Below are 17,959 nucleotides of genomic sequence, written 5' to 3'. Positions count from 1 at the left end.
TATGTCATGAAAGTTGAAATTTCAATTCAGTGGAGAAGTGTCAAGATATTAACTGATACGCATGAAATTTTAGATATAGCTATATAATCCCTAGTGTAGTAAGATAAGACCTTTGGAGCAGGCATTAAAAAAAAAGTTTTTTATGAACCGCCCTACTACGTATAGCAGGGGTATTTAAAATGAGAGTTGTCATGACATCCTCTTTTTTGCTCTTCAAAATATGGCAACCCTAGCTGAACTTAAACTGAACTGCGAAGTGAAGTGAATCAAACTAGATGGTTTTGTAAAGGGTTGAACATGAAATAGAATTCTTTTTAAGCAGATAGATTTGTGCCTTTGGTGTGCATAAAAGGTAAAGGACCCCTGACAGTTAAGTCCAGTCGCGGACGACTCTGGGTTGAGGCACTCGTCTTGCTCTTGGTATGCATAGCTGGTACCTAAGCCCACTTCATTGCTTAAAACAGATGCCATTCAATGATCAGGACTATAGAATTGGGCAGAAAGGTTGGCACTGTTGAAGAATAATCCCATGGGATCAAATAAACATGAGGTGGGACAGTGCTCCCTACTGCCAAGTCAAAATATATTCCTCAAAAGGTGAAAAGTTATATTTGTGTCTGAAGATAAGGGTCACATCCACACCATACATTTAAAGCACATCTAGTGCACATTTAAAGCAAATGGTCTTACCCAAAGAATCCTCAGAACTGTTCTCTCTGGCAATATCCTGAAAACGCTGATCAGATGCGCTTTTACTCGCAAGATTGAATGTATTGCACTTGAGGGACTATTCCAACAGATTCCACATGGAAAACGCTCATGTCCCTGTGGAGATGGCAGTACCGAATCGGTGGTGCATGGCCTTCTGGCTTGCACTCTTTATAAAGACTTGAGGAATGAGATTATTACCCCTCTTTTATTGTCCATTCCCAACCACTGCCACAGTGTCCTTTCTCTTGGCAGATCAAGATGAGCAGGTGACAGCAAAGGTTGCAAGGTTTTTAGCTGGGGCAATCAGAAAAAGATCCACTAACAGACTATTGATTCAAAACCCTAAAATGTATTTTATGTAATTGACTTTTCATTTCTGTTCTTTGTATATCGTATTGTTGTTTTATTGCTGTGGCCGATGGCTGACGCAAATAAAGATTCATTCATTCATTCATTCCTCAGAACTGTGGTTCACCCTTCACAGAGCTACAATTCCTAGCACCCTTAATGAACCAGGACTCTTTGAGGGAATCATACACAATGAGATCCCCAGACTATTTTCATCACCTGGCCTTCGTGTAGCAAGCCCACAGGGATGTTTGTTGCTGGATCTGTAATGGAAAGTCTGTTACTAAAATAAACGTGAACTCACTTTGGCATCCCATTTCTCTGTATGGCAGAGGGCAGAACTTGATCAGACTTATAGAAAGCAGCCCTCTAGACTACGCACCCCCCAACCTGTGGCCCTCCAGCTGTTTTGGGACTACAACTCCCATCATCCCTAGCTAACAGGACCAGTGGTCAGGGATGATGGGAATTGTAGTCCAAAACATCTGGAGGGCCGAAGGTTGGGGATGCCTGCTCTAGACATAACTGTCCTGTTTCCACGGTTGAACCAGACCCCACAATTCTTGAAGGAATCATGGCCACCCAAAAGTTCTTGCCTCTTGCCTATTTGTGCTCCCTGCTGTTGCAAACATTCGTAAGGGAGCCATGGGCTTTTTCTAGAAATAATTATTGGAAAGCTGTGAGCTAACCAACCCTTGAAAACCTTGAAGTTTTAAGTGTACTTTGACTCTACCTAACTTCTATGGAGAAGAGAGGTGGGGATTCTGAGGGAAGGGATAACAGAGAACTCCAACCTTTGGTATGAGTTCCTTCTAGTCTACTATTGTGTTTTGTGAGATGAGCTTGAAGAGGACAGGGCCTTAATTTTGAGAAGACGACATCGATATTTCTGTAGTTCCTGAATCATAAATTTATCTTTAAAAAAGATCTTCATTGTCTTTTTGGAGTCTGGTTCCTGCTTACAGGAGGTTGATAAACAGAAAACAGGCCTTCCTGGCAAATACAAGGATTAGTGTTCTGATCTTTTCTGCAACCATTAGGGTCAGGGTGCTAGCTGTTCTTTCCAAATCATGTAGAAGAAGATAATGTAGGTGCTTGTACCAGGGTCACAGTTCATTCATAAGGGATGTATTTTATATTAAGTTCATGCCAGCTGTTCTAATGCCATGAGTCGTAGAGATAAACCGCATAAAATTCCCGACTAGCACTCATTGTTACATTAGGTTCTCAGAAACATGAAAATCCAAGCCGTGTAAGGAAAAACCAGGCAATTAGCAGTGCTCATCCATTCTTGACTAACACAATATAGTACAGTTCCCTGTTCAGGGCAAAAAGCAGCTTGCTATGTGATTTTTTAATTGTGAAATGGTTTGAGGAAATCACTTTTAAAAATCCTTCTTCATCCCTTGTGCACCAAACTTCTGCAAAACTGCAAAACAAAAAAGCCAAAGATAGAACCACATGTGAACGATTATCAACACTGGGGTGGATATTTAAGTTGTAATTAGAAAAATCTTAATAATTATTCATAAAGGAAACAGTTTATAAGAAGTAAATAAGGAGGCTAGATACAGGACAAAGGAAGTCTTTTATTTGGCTGTTTGTATTGTTGTATGTTATGCTCATGTTTAATGAGAGTGGATTTGTGTATTGGGGGTGGGGGGTTTGTGTTGTAAATAAAATTCCAATAAAAAGGGGGGGGGGAGATTAACAATGGGGCAGCCTTTCAACTATCGGTCATGATATGAAACTTTTCTGGTTTACAGTGGTACCTCTGGTTATGAACTTAATTCGTTCTGGAGGTCCGTTCTTAACCTGAAACCATTCTTAACCTGAGGTAACACTTTAGCTAATGGGGCCTCCCGCTGCCGTCGGTGCGCGATTTCTGTTCTCATCCTGAGGTAAAGTTCTCAACCCGAGGTACTACTTCCGGGTTAGCAGAGTCTGTAAACTGAAGTGTTTGTAACCTGAGGTGTTTCTAACCCGAGGTACCACTGTACATATTGCAGATTTTTGAAATGCTGGGTCTACTTGAAACCTCTGGGGCCTCTCAGGGTGCACATGGAACTCTTTGCATGTACAGATGCCCCTACTCAGCTGGGACCGCAATCAAGTTGAAAAGAAAAGACAATATGTACACTAGAGCTATATGTATGCTTCATGGGGTGCCTATGCATAGGGAAAGCTCCAAGTTCTTTTCACTGCACAGATTTTGCTTTTAAACCTTTCCTCACAACGGTTTTGTGGTTATTCATATTTTGTTTCTGAATCGCTCAATTGGTACGAGTTTGAGACTCTTAATCCCAGGGTTGTGGGTTCAAGCCCCAGGTTGGGCAGGAAAAGATTCCTTGCATTGCAAGGGGTCGGACTAGATGACCCTGGTGGTCCCTTCCAACTCTTGACAATTCATAGAATCCTAAAATTATAGTCACATCGTTCTAGGATCTGAACATGAAAGTGGCTTCTATCTTCATTTTAGGTAGATTTCTCTGTTGCACCCCTTGCTTGTGTTGCATTTTTACTTCCATTGACATTTCTGAGAACTGATGCATTTGCTCATTTACCGTTGCATTCAAATCCCACCTTTCCTCCAAAGAGCTCAAGGGTAGTGTTCATGCTTCTATCCCTCCCCATTTTATTCTCACAGTAACCATGTGAGATAAGTTAGGCTGAGAGAAGGCACTTGGCCCAAGATCACCCAGTGAGCATCAAGGCAGGATCTGAACCCTGGTCTTTCAAGTCCCAGGCCAGCACTCTAACCACTCCATCATATGCAATGACTCCATTATATGAAATGATTATAATGCATGTGTCAATCTGAATATCTTAATATGACCAAAACGAACTCCCCCCAAAAACACATTCTACTGTTTCACACCCGTTCCCCGTCCTCCAAATTACAGCTTCGTGTAATGTTGTGCCTGAGAGACTTCTGGGGAAGTCACAATTATCGCATGCTATTTTGCAATTTAATTGATCCTCACAACAGTATTCACTAACTGTACCCCCCCCCCCTTTATGGACAAAGCTGCTTTAACAATAATAATGCTAGTATTGTGTTTCAGTTGAGGTTTTAAAAATAACCACCCACATTGGTATTCTAAAGAGTCAACTTCAGAAAATTCAAACGCCAGTAGTATCCGATTTCTTTTCCAAGCATTAACACGTCTATGTGAAAAGAGAGAGCTAACACCATTGAAAATTAAGTTCATAACAGCTAGTCCGTCACCATGCAAGCTAGCTGAAAAATTAAGAGCTAATTGCCATAAAAGGTCCAAATTTAAAATAAAATTGAAGTGAGCTATACTAACCTTATACAATATCCTAGTGTTAGAACTTGATGTGCTCAGAGAAGAATTTGATCTTTCATATTTATCAGAACAGTTTGGAATACAATTAGGTCTCATTTGAAAAAGTAATCATTTTAATTTAGTTGCGCAGAAACAGGACACTGTGATCCATGAACAGATAATGTTCCTCATTAAAGCAGAGTAAGAACTTTGTGCACTGGGGCAGATGTACAGTGATAACCAGGATACAATGAAAATATACGATTTCTGGTTAAAAAGTACTCTTTAAAATGATAATCAGGCTTGTCATGATGCATGACTAAGAGATCAAAGGGACATGGGTAAACCTTAATCAGCAAAAGTTGAAATTAACGTTTTTAGAATAGCTTCTTCTGCATTCCATTGCAACACAGGGCTTTTTTTTTTCCGCAGAATGCTTTACGTAAGATAGTAAGATTTAAAAAGATGGCTATGAGCAGAAATGTCCAAGTGTCATGAATAAAAGAGCCGTATGAAATCCCTTGTGATTAATTTCAAGGAGCTAAGTGCTGTATTGCTGCTGCCTATGGACAGGATCCAGAAGACTTCAGGGATCACTTCCAAGCATTTCCATCACCACCAGTCCCAACGCTATCCCCATAATTGTGGTTCAAGTGCTTTTTCTTTTTAGATGCTAAATGCATAGATGTGCAAAATGCTGCACTGAAACCTAATGACTGTAGCCAACAAAGAGTAACTACTATGGTGGAAACCACTGGTCTATTGGGTTTTCCAAGAGGCGGCTCCTGGACAATACCCTGTTGTTTCCATTTTGGGCCTCTACCTAATCACCTTGGCTCAGAAGTCTCCCATTCTGCCTAGAAATATTAGCAAGTTGGGGAAGAATGCATTTGGAATTCCTGCTGCTGCCCTACATTGAAATCTCTTGGAACTGGTAAAACCTACACTTTCTCCATGTCCTGACTCAATAAGGCACCCTGTGAAGGCATTTGAAAGAACACAAAAGAGTTTAAATGGGAAAGGGTAACAGGGCATGCAAACCCCAGCCCTGATGTCCCAGACGTCCACACGTGCACTACAGAAACCCAAGCTGTTTTCAATGTGTTCAGCTGAATGTGCTTAAAACGCCTCTTCGTATATTTGGGATGAATATGCAAATATTGGGGGGGGGGTCATAGAGGAAGGGGCTTGCACATGTATTTTCCCTCCCCAGTTTAAGCCATTTGCTTGTTTAAATACCAGGCTCTTGTCACTGCTATTGAGAGCCCCCTTCTTTTTGTTAGATAAATATTCATCCTTCTTTTGCTCATTTCAAAATTCTCTTCCATTCTAGCACCAACCCAAGACTGTAACTCATCTTAATACTATGAAACTTGTGAAATTTTAGACTTCACTGGATTACAGAAGCAGTGAGGTATCAGAAACAGTCCTTCTTGCAGACACTTTGTCTGTCTGAAACTCCCAGTCGTGTCTTTCCTACACCCCTGAATGGCAACTCCCCTCTGGCTGCGGGCAGGAACTTTTTTTGGTGTGGACTTGTGTGAAATTTTGATTCAGACACTGAGGGGGCTCACCTTTCCCAGATCACGGTCCCTGTCCGGCTTAGACCTATGCCAGCAAATCACACACTAAGCAAGGACAGGCTATGTGACGTATGTCATATTTACTTTGACTCTCAGATCATGAGTCCTCACTAGTCAGTGCATGTACCCAAGCCCTGGGCATCCAAATCCTGCCAGGCTATGCTCACACCTCCTCCCTCACTTACCTATGTTGTTACTCCAACAAGAGAGCAGTCCTCATTTCCTTCTTCCTCTCTCTAATGCCTTTGTGTTAGACACAATACATGTTGTGTACTTTCCACCATTTTATACTAGTTTCGCTTGTTGTCATAGCAGCATGCTGGGCATTTGGAAAAGGAAAGTACACACATCTGCATATATCTTGTAGGAGGGGTAGTCAATGTTGTGTTCTCCAGATTTTTCTGGGCTACAAACGCTATCCTTGACCATGCCTACTGGGCATGATGGGAGCTAAAGGTACAGCAGTATATGGGAAGCACATTGGCTACCCACCCGACTTAAAAACCCCCACAACAGGTGGGAATGTGTGGCAAACAGATGAAAGGCCTTGAGTCCTTCTTTGGATAAGAATTAACTCCAAGTTGCAGAAGTACTGTAAGGGTTAGATAGCTTGATTTATACCATCCTAAGTTATGTCTCAGGTTGTGCTCAGGTAATGTTCCAATCCATCATTAGCTGCTTGCCTATTGCAGTTAAAAGTTTTTATAGGTTACCCAAAACGTAATTAGGAACAATTTGGTGACTGAACTCTTCACACAATGCATACTTTCAGAGCTCCCAAGGGCATGCTATACTAATGCCAGGAATACAAGCACACTATAAAAGTGCAGAAGCTCAGATTACTCATAGTAGGCAATCTCTACAATCAATGCCAAAGTATTAATAGCTAGCCTACTTATTGTGCAGATTTCTCGTTGCAGAGCCTTCCTTGGTTAATTTTACCTTCCAATGATTTCTTAAAACATTTTTCAATGTATGGTACATTGGATATCACTCAGTGGAATGGTAGGAAATATTACATGAAAATTAGATATCTTTTAAGTTAGAAAATAAAGAATCACACAGAGAGAAACCATTCATTGCAGACCTGTGTTCAATTCAAGAAAGATTGAGGCATTAGAGACTCAAATTTTAAGCTATAAGTGGAAGAAGCTGGAAATGTATCCTTACCATGCATCTCATTGAACCTGCTACCCACAGGTAGATTATTTTTCAATTTGGGGAGAATGGATATGAATCTGAGGACTGCTCCCCTATCATGGTCAAATTCTGGAAAAAAATTGTCCCGTCCATTCTCTGCTAAAATACAACTAATGAAAGATCAATATATATATTTCAGAGGAAAAACTGCCAAAGCACAGAATTTAATTTGCAAATACCCAAGATTTGAATGTGCAAAGTTATCTGAATTTCTTGCACAACATTTATTTAAAGTGTTTAGCCAACAACTCTGGGCTACATGAAAACAGATCACATGGAGAATTGTGAAGAGCCATGGAAAGGAGCAAAAACTAGTGTATGACCAGGTATTTGCTGACAAGGAGGCTGATTTGTTAAGTTACACTGGTTCACCGATATTATCCAATGGGATACTCAAAATCTGTACCACTATGACAAAATCAAGACTTGCGAGATACTGTTAGCTACTTCCATTTCTCAACAAAGGATGACAAAATTATTACTTTCTCAGAGACATGCAAGTTTTTCATGTGAAGTAAGTACTTGTTTGTCATTTTGGATAGGATTCCAACACTTGCTTTACAATTAAGAAGCCTAATTATAAAACGCCATTGGTGCAATCCAACATTTGGCATGAGCAACTTCACCTTCCTCTCTAGCAGCTCCCATAGACCCCAAAATCTGCTCAAGGGTTCCCCAAACCTCTGAAGCAGATTTTGACAGCACACATGGGGGTGCAAGGGGAAAGGAGAGGAAGGCGAAGCCCTGTGCTATGCTCCATTCATGCAGAGATGTCTTTGGATAAACCACATTGGATACAAGCACACCGTGATTGAAATGTAGCATTTGCTCAATAGGAACAAATCCTCCTTTGAATAAATGAGGCTTTTTCTGTTATTCAAGGCTGGACAACATTACTGGGAAGATATATTGTTAAAGGTCAAATTGAAACACTCTCAAAGAGCAATTTGGGGACAATTTAATTGGTGTAGGACAACATTCATCCAAACCGCTTTCTGAAACAGGTTGTTTTTGGGGAACCATTTGAAAGTCTATTCTTGATTTTTTAGTATGAAAGTGAACATCTCAGATTTATACAATTATGATAGAGCTATTTACAAAATACATACAAACTGAAACATTTATAAATGCGGTAGCTTTGAGCCTGGAAAGCCTTTTGGACCATTTACTGTAAACAAAAACATAATCTAAGTTGGTGCTGTAAACTCTTCAAAAGTTATATGTGGGACTCATTCTGCTTTGCTTCAAGATTAGGTTTTATTGAGATAGTTTTCTAGTTTGCTAAACTGGTAGAAAAAAAGGGAATGTATATCTTTTGTTTAGGATTGTAGTTGCATGCTGCCATGGGAAAGCAACTGTAAAGTTCATGGTTTCATTTCCTCTTATCTATAAAAACTTCTGAACTACAAAAGTTTTCAAAATAATAATATTTTGCGAGAGGCTGTTGGACTGGAAAAGAAATGTTACATTTTAAACAGTATAATCATGAACCTGTATTAAAGGTATAGACATTACAGGACAGTTCAAAACCGTATTCAAGAGTCCTATAAAAAGGAACACAAAAGGCTCGTTTGTTTTTGTTGCTCCAGACGACAATTCAAGCATTAACCTTGCATGATAGTGACTAAGAGCTGGTTTCTGGTCCCAGTTTTAAGTGTCCCAAAAGTGAAGGCTTTTTCAGTTTGGCCCATTTAAGTCCAACAATAAGGATAAGTCAGCTCAAAACACAGAAATGAGGGCAAAGACTCCATATAATAAAGCACAGGGATATGCTACTAAAAGTTGTTGTCCTTCCATTGCCAAGGCTGAAATGAAGATTTTGGAAGCTGAAAAGCTACACCATCCAATAATTCCAGCAGCAAGAATAACTCCCATCATACCCCTGAAAAACAAAATGATTTAAACACAATGTTGGGTAACAGCTTCGCATCACTGTACACACGTCAAAACAGTCCTGTGCATTCTTCAAAGGTTTTCCAGTTACTATGGCTTTAAGCATATTTTGGGGAAGGATAAAAATATGTATCCGGCAGCACTCTCAAGCATGCTACCACCAGTATTTGGGGCTTCAAAATATAACTATATCACTCAATTAAGCCCGCCCACTAGTAAAGAAAGAATGGAAGGAAGAAAGAAAGGAAGTCTTTCTACGTTCCTCCCAAAAGAAAGGCTTGCTGAAGCCCTACAGAGATAACTGTGTATAAAAGAAAGACCAGCTAATATGGGGACAATGGCATTCTCAGTGGTGACCCCCCAATTGTGGAATGAAATTCTACAGGACATCAGATAAGCCACAGCCCTTGCAGATTTTAAATGGGCATTAAAGATGTAGATCTTAACTACTGCCTTTGGGAACTAATTTAATCCAAGTTGAAGAACTCCCTGATTTTCACCTGATTTTGCTGTGTTGATCCTCTTGTCTTTTAGTAATATTTTGAAATATTGTTTTCAAATATTAGGGGTGCTTTGTAGTGTTTTTTTTTACTATACATTTAATATGTGGCTTATAATTTTTTTTATTGAAAAGCAATATACAAATTTACCCAACAGAGCAATCCAAACTTCCCATCTGCCATGCTGGACAGGTTGTGGATGAGGTGGAGGTGTCCCTCTGCTCAAGCCCTACCAGCCTCAGCTTTTCGGGGAGCCCTGACATCAATGGGGAAGCTCCACCATCAGCAGGGAAGCTTGCTGGTAGCAGCCAGAGGGACCCCCTGAAAGAGGGTGCAACTGGGCCAGCTCAGCGGATCCCGTGCAAATCCTGCTGCCACCACGTGACAGAAACAGCCAAATCCAGGCTTCCTCAACCTCAGCCCTCCAGATGTTTTGAGACTACAATTCCCATCATCCCTGACCACTGGTCCTGCTAGCTAGGGATCATAGGAGTTGTAGTCCAAAAACATCTGGAGGGCCGAGGTTGAGGAAGCTTGGCCTAATCCATGTCTCTTCACTGTGCCAACCTGGGAGCTGATACAGTGAAGGGACATTTCCCCCCCTTCCCTTTCTGTAGGGCACTGTGGGCTGTGGTGCTCTAACAAGTCCCATCACAACAAGACATGGGCTAGGATTGCCACCCAAATAAAAGCACTATGGCCAGAAAAGAAAGGAACCAAAGTAAATCACTTGATTGGAAAGCAGAGCTGTCAGTCATAGAACTACACCCCTACCTCTTTGCCTGGTGTATTGTATTCATGGGGAGCATCTTTTTCCCCTTTTACAAAAATATAGCAAATGGCAAACAAAATCTTAGAAGCCCCCTCAAAGCTCCAAGGTGAGCTCATATTGCCTTGAACCTGATCTGATCCTAATATCTACAAGGTGTGGCTCTTTGTGTCCAAGATGAATGCACAGCCCTAAGTTAATACAAGCTGCTTTTGTAGATTTCTCCACCACTAGAATTTATAGATGTAACATTCAGTATATCAGTGTAACATAATATTTGACGACAATACTTACTGTAGAGAAAATACAATTGCAAAGCTGGAAAGTATGATCATAGGAAGGAGACAGTATCCTAGCACACTGGCAACACAGCCAAACGAAACGCCCGTCATGCTCATTAAATTCAGGAGACAGAACATTCCTAAGCATCCAATTGCACTAATCCCATACACATAGCCAAACTGAATTTTGCCAGCCTAGAAAGGAGAGAATACAATCAAAAGTTCAAACCACATTGTCTTATTAGGAGTTTTGTATATCAGATCCCCTTACTCTGAGCTATTTGGAGAATGGGAAAAATAGAGTAAAATCAGAGGAAGAAAAAGAAAATATTACTTTTTATTAACATTGAAAATAAAGGATCACAGGCAGAATCATTTTCTTTACCGTTTTGGTATTTTTACTTACTAGGTTTACAATAGTTTTTTTCAACTCTAGGTTGTTTATTTATTTATAAAAAAGATGAATGGGGAAGATGTTGCAAGAAAAAACTGTGTGTGCATGTTTTTTAGGGTGGGGTGGATCCAAGACACCAGATGAGTAACAATGCAAGAGCTAAATACTCCCAACAGTGCATGGACCACAAGCAGCCAGGTCTGTCGTCTACACATCTTTCCAAACCAAAAAGCACCGAGCCATACATCACCAGAGCACTGTAATGGGGCAGGGGAGATATAGTTTCTGTAAATTAATAGAAAGGCTTTTCCAGGTGCAGAAGTTTATATGAGACCCAGCTCATGATGTGTCTCCCCCAGGAGCCAGTCCTTATCTGCAGAAGCCCCACAAACTACTGAATCCTCTTTCTTATCCTTGCTCACTTTCTGAAGGCAGGTGAGAAACTTTTCAGCTGGTCTTTGAGAATTAAATACTTACATGAAATCTTTGATCAAAAGCATAGAAACAATTTAATAAATAAAAGGCCACCCACATCAGTTTTTCATCTGAAGAACTGTATAACTAGATCTAGCTTCTTTGAAACTTGTCCATCAAAGTCCTAACAAAATATTTCACATTCATGCATATTCACCACATTGCCTCTGTAAACCTATTAAATTTTGAAAGTATGCACACAAAAAATTACTCTTGTATTTTTCTTCTGCATTTCAAACAGCCTCATTATGTATTTATACATTTTAAGAAACCACACCTACTAGAAATGCCTTAACTTGCAACTTTTGTTTTTGCCCAACAAATTTTAGATTGATGCCCCCCACCCCCATATGTGTACCACTGACATCTTACCAGCAATAATGTGGCACCAAAGGCTAGGCAGAATACCATGGGCCCTGCCATATCAGTTTCATTCATTATGCTGCCATCTGCTGCTTTTAACGGGTGCAATACTGTAAGAGTTTTCTGCCAGATGTGGTCAAAATTGATTCCTAGTTCTGCATTATCAAACAAAGAACAGTATTTTAACATTTGTCATCAGTGGAAACATGTTGTTTTAAGCAGTCAGGGATTGCTGTATAAACTTGCAAGACGTGAAGTGACCCAAAAGAAAACAAACAAACTCTTAGATATGGTTGCAGCTGCAAAATTCTGCTATGCAAAACCCTGGGGAAAAGTTTGAAAGTACCTGCTGTGAGAGAATGGAAATAAAAAATCGTATCTGAATGTGCAGAAATTGGAAAGCTTACAAGTTACGTAAGGGTGAAAGAAGGGAGGCAAAAAAATCAACAGATTTGTAATATGTTTGTGGACTGGCACAATGAGTCACAAGCATCACTAGATAGGAGCTATTAGACATGCTGTAACAAGAAATATTAATTGTGGAAAAATATTCGCAAGGTATGAATGTGTTATAAAAGATAGCATAGCACCACTATGAAATATATTTAAAATAAAATAAAAACCCAGAAGTTTTTTGGGGAGGATGGGGTAGGGCCATATTCAACTTTATCTCAGCCCTGTAATTAATTTCCACTTGAAACACACAAGAGCAGTTTGTAAGAGGCAAGTTAATGGAATAAAACCAGAGACCAGAGAAACTGCTAACAAAACTCAATAGCAGTTGTCTTACTATGTAAAGATAAATTAAAAAATATATGCATGTATTCTTTTGGAAATCAGCTGTCAGTGCTCCTTTATAGCGTCCCCCAAATATATTAGCAGATAAATAGATATGCAATAAATAAAAACCATACCTTCTAGTAAGGGTGGCTCATCTTCAAAATTGCTTCCATAGAAGGACTGTGGGGAGGATGGAGTGTATGTTTGCGTTGGCTGAAAAATCTGGCCAGTGTAAGGCTGTTGTGGCTGCATCATCTCTGGAGGGACGTATCCGCCTTGCTGAGAATAGTCGTAGCCAGCATACTGTCTGCAGAAAGCAATTTTTAAAAATAGTATTAGATGAATGCTTACAACACAGGAATTTTAGAAACTCTTTCAAAGCCCTTATATACCTACTCCACAAGAGACACTTCCATATAAACATTCCCTATACAATATCAAGGACACGGGTGGTGCTGTGGTCTAAACCACTGAGCCTAGGGATTGCCGATCGGAAGGTCGGCAGTTCGAATCCCCGCAATGGGGTGAGCTCCCATTGCTCGGTCCCTGCTCCTGCCCACCTTGCAGTTCAAACAGATGTCAAAGTGCAAGTAAATAAATAGGTACTGCTCTGGCGGGAAGGTAAACGGCATTTCCGTGCACTGCTCTGGTTCACCAGAAGCAGTTTAGTCATGCTCGCCACATGACCCGGAAGCTGTTTGCGGACAAACACCGGCACCCTCGGCCTATAGAGCAAGATGAGCGTGCAACCCCTAATGGTCAGGGGTACCTTTACCTTTATACAATATCAATGAATACAACACTGCAGACATGAATTCTTGGAACGCAATTTCTAGAAGATGGCTGTACGAATATATTCCGACAACATGTAAAGGAGAAGCAGAAAGAACTCTACCACTGTTTATCTGGAATTCAATGGTTTGGAATGCCTCACAACTATCAGTCCTATTAAAACCTTGTTTCCTTTTTTTAAGCCATCATTTGTACAGTGCTTGCCTCCTGTCAAATGTTCCTGACAATTTCTCTCCTCGCCCCCATCCCCTTCAATGATCACTTCCAGACAAATCCAACTGCATACTCAGATTATATTACTAAGATTGTTGTCAAGGCTTGGTTACAAGTTCCTTAATGTAGTCCAACATATTTCCGGACCTTAAATGAGGACCTAATCTAAGTCACCTTACTCTCCTATTCTAAAGAGTTGGATGAATCAAGTGGATAGTAGCATTTGTTTTAACACCTGTGACATGCACAATGACCTGGTACCCATTATGACACAAACCACCACAACTGGCCTTCTGGGTTGTTTGTATTTGTACTTTCCCCTAATTTCTAAGCAAGCTTCTTCACAGACAAGAATGCAGAACCTATCCAGAATTGGGTTCTAAGAACACATTCTAAGTGATGCATTGTATTTATTCATTTTAAGGCTCACTGCTCTTTAAACCTTATAAGACAGGCTTGCATTGAATAAAATGACTGGCTGCCAGGCTGCCACAGGCAACAAGAAATTCCATGCAGGTGAGTGTAGGTTGGTGGAAGAGGGCAAGATCGCAAAGTCCCCTTTCCCCCTTGGTTTCTGTGCTAGCCACAATAAAAAAAAGTCTCTTCCTCTGCTTGGCTGTAGACTCCCCCCCCCCCCCATTTCCTTTTTTAAAACCAATCCACTAAAAACGAATGGCTTATGTAGTAGCTTGCATTTCAAGGATAGCTGAAAATAAGACTTCTTGTCCATGGCAGCCAGCTAGAAAATGTAAGCAGAATAATGTGCAGGCTGGTAACACTGATGGGCTTATTTACAAAGTTTTTGGTAAGTAAAGTACAAGACCTGCTATTAATGAACTGGTGATACATAAACAGGGCTCTCTATATATGAGCTACTTATAGCAGTATAAAATGTATTGGACTAAATGTGAATTTTTATGAACTGGAGCAAAGTGTAATTAAAGAGCATTGTAGTTTTATTAGTAACAGTGAATGTTTACAAGCATCCAACTTTTAAACACTCTACTTGCATATAAAAACTGGCTTATGCTTATGGCACCAATGTCCTATGTTTATCTTAAGGAATTAAATAATTTCTACATTTTTCATTTTCTTTTTTTATTATGATTACTAAAAGAATAAAAGAAACTCAAGTTACTTGTTGTATGTTCCTCCTGCATAGTCTCCTCCATAGGACTGTGCTTGATCATCAATGCTGTAACTTGTTTGATAGAAATCTGTATTGAAGTTGTCGAACCCAGACATTGCAATCTGTCTGCAAAATAAATTACATTTCAATGTATTCAAAAGTTAACACAATTCAACTAATTATATCTTCACTCCTAAGATGCAGCTGGTAATTCTGAAGCTCCTTCAAGCAGAATACAAAGCCCTACCACTACAACAGCACATGTTCTCAGTGTTCGAAACCCCCATTGTTCTAGGTGCATTTTGAGACAGAGAATTTCATTAGCACAAACAGTTTCTGAGTTCTGGGCCTAAGATTTCAGATTAAAACTGCAGAGTGGAAGGAAATGGGGACCTTTTTCTGTCTCCCCACTTCTATCTACTCTCTGAAGACTGGAGAAGAGACCCTCTTAAAAATATTAGGGGGTGGGCATAGGAAGGACTAGACCATGTGAAAAATGAACATAATATTTTAGCTGCAGTGCATTCATTTTTAGCTTTGTATTCTTGTTATAAAAAGCATGCCTAGACATTCTGTTGTTGCACCCATAATTAAACATAAGTTTAATGTGTCATTTAGCTCCTAGCTTTCATATCTTCGTTTCTAGCACTACATGTTCTAATAATCACAGATATAAAAAGGCTCTTAGAAAAGAAATCAATTAAGTGCAAAAAGATACTACTGTATTGCCAAATCAAATAGTAAGTGGCATATACAGGACCTCTTGAAAAATGGTATGCCTGTAACTTCAAGTGAAATACTAGAAGTATGTTAACTTAGAATAGGCAGTGTCTCAGATTCTGTATCCAAGTAGGACTACTGACACATCTGGCTCTGCACTGTCCAGCCATTCTCAATGTGGTGCTCTCCTCCAGCTGTTTCACAATGCCCATTAGCCATGCTGGACACCAGGCTGGGAAAGGCTAGTTTAGCCCTGCTACTCAAGGACCTTTAAACTAGATCTGAATATGGAATCATGTACATGCAGTGCATATGCTCTACCACTCAGCTACCGCTCTTCTCTAAAACAAAACCTCTTTAAACCAGTTTGTTGTTAATTATACCCCAGAGCATTTGTAGCACTCTAGATCCCGCCCCCTGGCAGGTTCTACACTGCCATCACTGCACTGAGAAATATGCCAGGGCATATGTAGCCACCACCCACCATGTTTTATCCATAATAAATCATTTCAATTTATCCAAGAAAGACAACCGGAGGGGAAAACCCTCACCACCACCACTACACACAAAGCTGCATGACATTACTGCAAAAAAGGACGTTCTGAGCGAGGCTATCTGCCTCCGCTAAAACCCGCTTTAAACGGGATCATTTTAGCATTTCTTCCAACCTATGGCATCAATGAAATTGGGATGCGGGTGCTTGGAAGCCACTAGCCTTTAGGAACAGACCCGGGGGGGGGGGAGATCAGCACTGCAGACCTTTGTGCTACACAACAGAGAACGGGGGAGGCGATGAGGGCCGCTTGTGGGTCCCCTCTCTCGGCGAACTGCCTGCTGGAGGTGTATTTAAAGCTGAGTGGAGCTCAGGATCCCTGCCCCCCCCAGCCTCTCCCCTCCCTTTCCAACGGCGCCTGTGGTTGCCAAGAGAGGGCGGGCGGCGGGTGTGACGAGCCCCCTGAGCTCACCTTCAGGCCCGGGCACCAGACCCCCTTCGCTACGCGCACGTCCGGCGGCCGCAACCCCGCGAAGACCCCTCACCCCTCCGCTCGCTCAGACGCTACGTGTCAGCAGCCCAAGGAGAAGCACTTCCGGATCGACAGGGGCATGCGTAGTGCAGAGCCGATGTCTTCACTCCCAACCTCCTCCAGCGGAAGCCGCTCTTTCCCCGCGTCTCTATGACGAGGCGAGGACGGCCTAACCAGCGCGCGCCGCAACCCGAACGGCGTGAACGTGGGCGTCTTGCCACGGGCTGCCCGCCTCCTGGCGCCCCGTGAGCATGCGCAGAGCGGAATGAGCCTGCGGGTCTCGCGGGCTGGACGGTTAATACACAAACGCAAACGCATATGTAAAGGGAAACCACCCCCTCTTGTTGTTGTGCCTCTTCGGAAATAGAGGGCTTTGCCTTAAAGCTGCTTCTCACGGTGATCCTTTCTAGTTTTTGAGCTTTGAAGTTACTAAGCGCTGCTGGCTCAGGTGCTGACCTGCGATAAGGCGCCCATTGCTCCTTTCCGCGCTGGCCCGCTTTCCCTCTTCAGTGCATGAGGCATTTCCGATAAGGAGGATTTATTTAGGAAACCCCTCGTGCGGCTGCGATGCTGGCTTAGTTCTCTGGCGTCACATGACCTTATAAAACTCGGAACAGACCGCGCTGATCTGCTTTGCCTGCAGTCTTTGGACGCCGTGTGTAACACGTAGCGCTCTCTTTGTGTGTCGCTTTTCTTTTGTCTACCGAATACTCTTGGTCTCATTTTACTGGGAAAAATATGGAGATGGGATTAGAGAGACGTTTGAAGCCTCAAAGGCCATTTTAGCCCAACCTCTTGCCGAGGTGGGGAATCCACATTCCAAGCCACAGTATTTCCCTGCTTGCCACTTGCCACTTTTCTTCAAGTTGACGAGGACTCCACCAACCAGCCAGAAATTCACTCAACTGTAGAAAGGCTTGCTAGAATAAAGATATGCTGTTTCCACATCTTTCTATTGAGCTCCTGTCGCGCTCTCACTCAGATTAGTCTGCCTTGTTTTAAAGGAAAACCAAGCTGGCCCTTTGTAATCATAGCATTATCTTCTAAATTGCTCACAAACTGAAAGTTATTGACCTGCTCCAGTCAGTAAGTTGCATAGATCCTTTACTTCGCGGACCCTAATTCTTTCTGAAGATGGAGACGACATTTGCCCGCCGCCAGTCTCCCAGTACTTTACCTGTTCTCCAATTTCCCCTTGTGGATTCATCACTTCAGATACATATTTAGTAAAACTGCTTAACCCATTGAACATGAATGCCAAGTAAGACACTGAAAATAGGTAGAGGCCTGAAGAAGAAGAAGAACTACAGTGGTGCCCCGCAAGACGAAAAACTTGCAAGACGAAAAACTCGCTAGACGAAAGGGTTTTCCGTTTTTGTGTTGCTTCGCTAGATGAATTTCCCTATGGGCTTGCTTCGCAAGACGAAAATGTCTTGCGCTTTTTTTAAAAAGTCGCTTGAAGAGGCGCAGTTGCGACGGACCGTGCTTCGCAAG

At 41.5% G+C, this 17,959-nt stretch overlaps 1 protein-coding gene across 4 annotated transcripts; it reads right to left on the bottom strand.

Moving 5' to 3' along the window:
- Nucleotides 1-7,317: 7,317 nt before the first annotated feature.
- YIPF5 (Yip1 domain family member 5) lies at nucleotides 7,318-16,543 on the bottom strand. 4 transcript variants are annotated; one of them, XM_083487833.1, is made up of 6 exons: nucleotides 16,406-16,543; nucleotides 14,730-14,846; nucleotides 12,721-12,893; nucleotides 11,816-11,961; nucleotides 10,589-10,770; nucleotides 7,318-9,014 (listed from the first exon to the last, which is right to left on the bottom strand). In XM_083487833.1, exons 2-6 carry the CDS (start codon nucleotides 14,834-14,836, stop codon nucleotides 8,852-8,854), a joined length of 771 nt encoding a protein of 256 aa, XP_083343959.1. In that variant the 5' UTR covers nucleotides 14,837-14,846; nucleotides 16,406-16,543; the 3' UTR covers nucleotides 7,318-8,851. The 4 variants fall into 4 exon arrangements, with proteins under 4 accessions (XP_083343959.1, XP_083343960.1, XP_083343961.1 ...); XM_083487834.1 differs by lacking the exons at nucleotides 14,730-14,846; nucleotides 16,406-16,543 and adding an exon at nucleotides 13,583-13,785; XM_083487835.1 differs by lacking the exons at nucleotides 14,730-14,846; nucleotides 16,406-16,543 and adding an exon at nucleotides 13,665-13,759.
- Between the last annotated feature and the right edge of the window lie 1,416 nt (nucleotides 16,544-17,959).

Source organism: Podarcis liolepis (genome assembly GCF_965112155.1).
Source record: "Podarcis liolepis genome assembly, chromosome: 2".
Taxonomy (NCBI): Eukaryota; Metazoa; Chordata; class Lepidosauria; order Squamata; family Lacertidae; genus Podarcis; species Podarcis liolepis.
The sequence above is the reverse complement of the archived record's forward strand: the minus strand, read 5'-3'. Positions and strand labels throughout refer to the sequence as shown.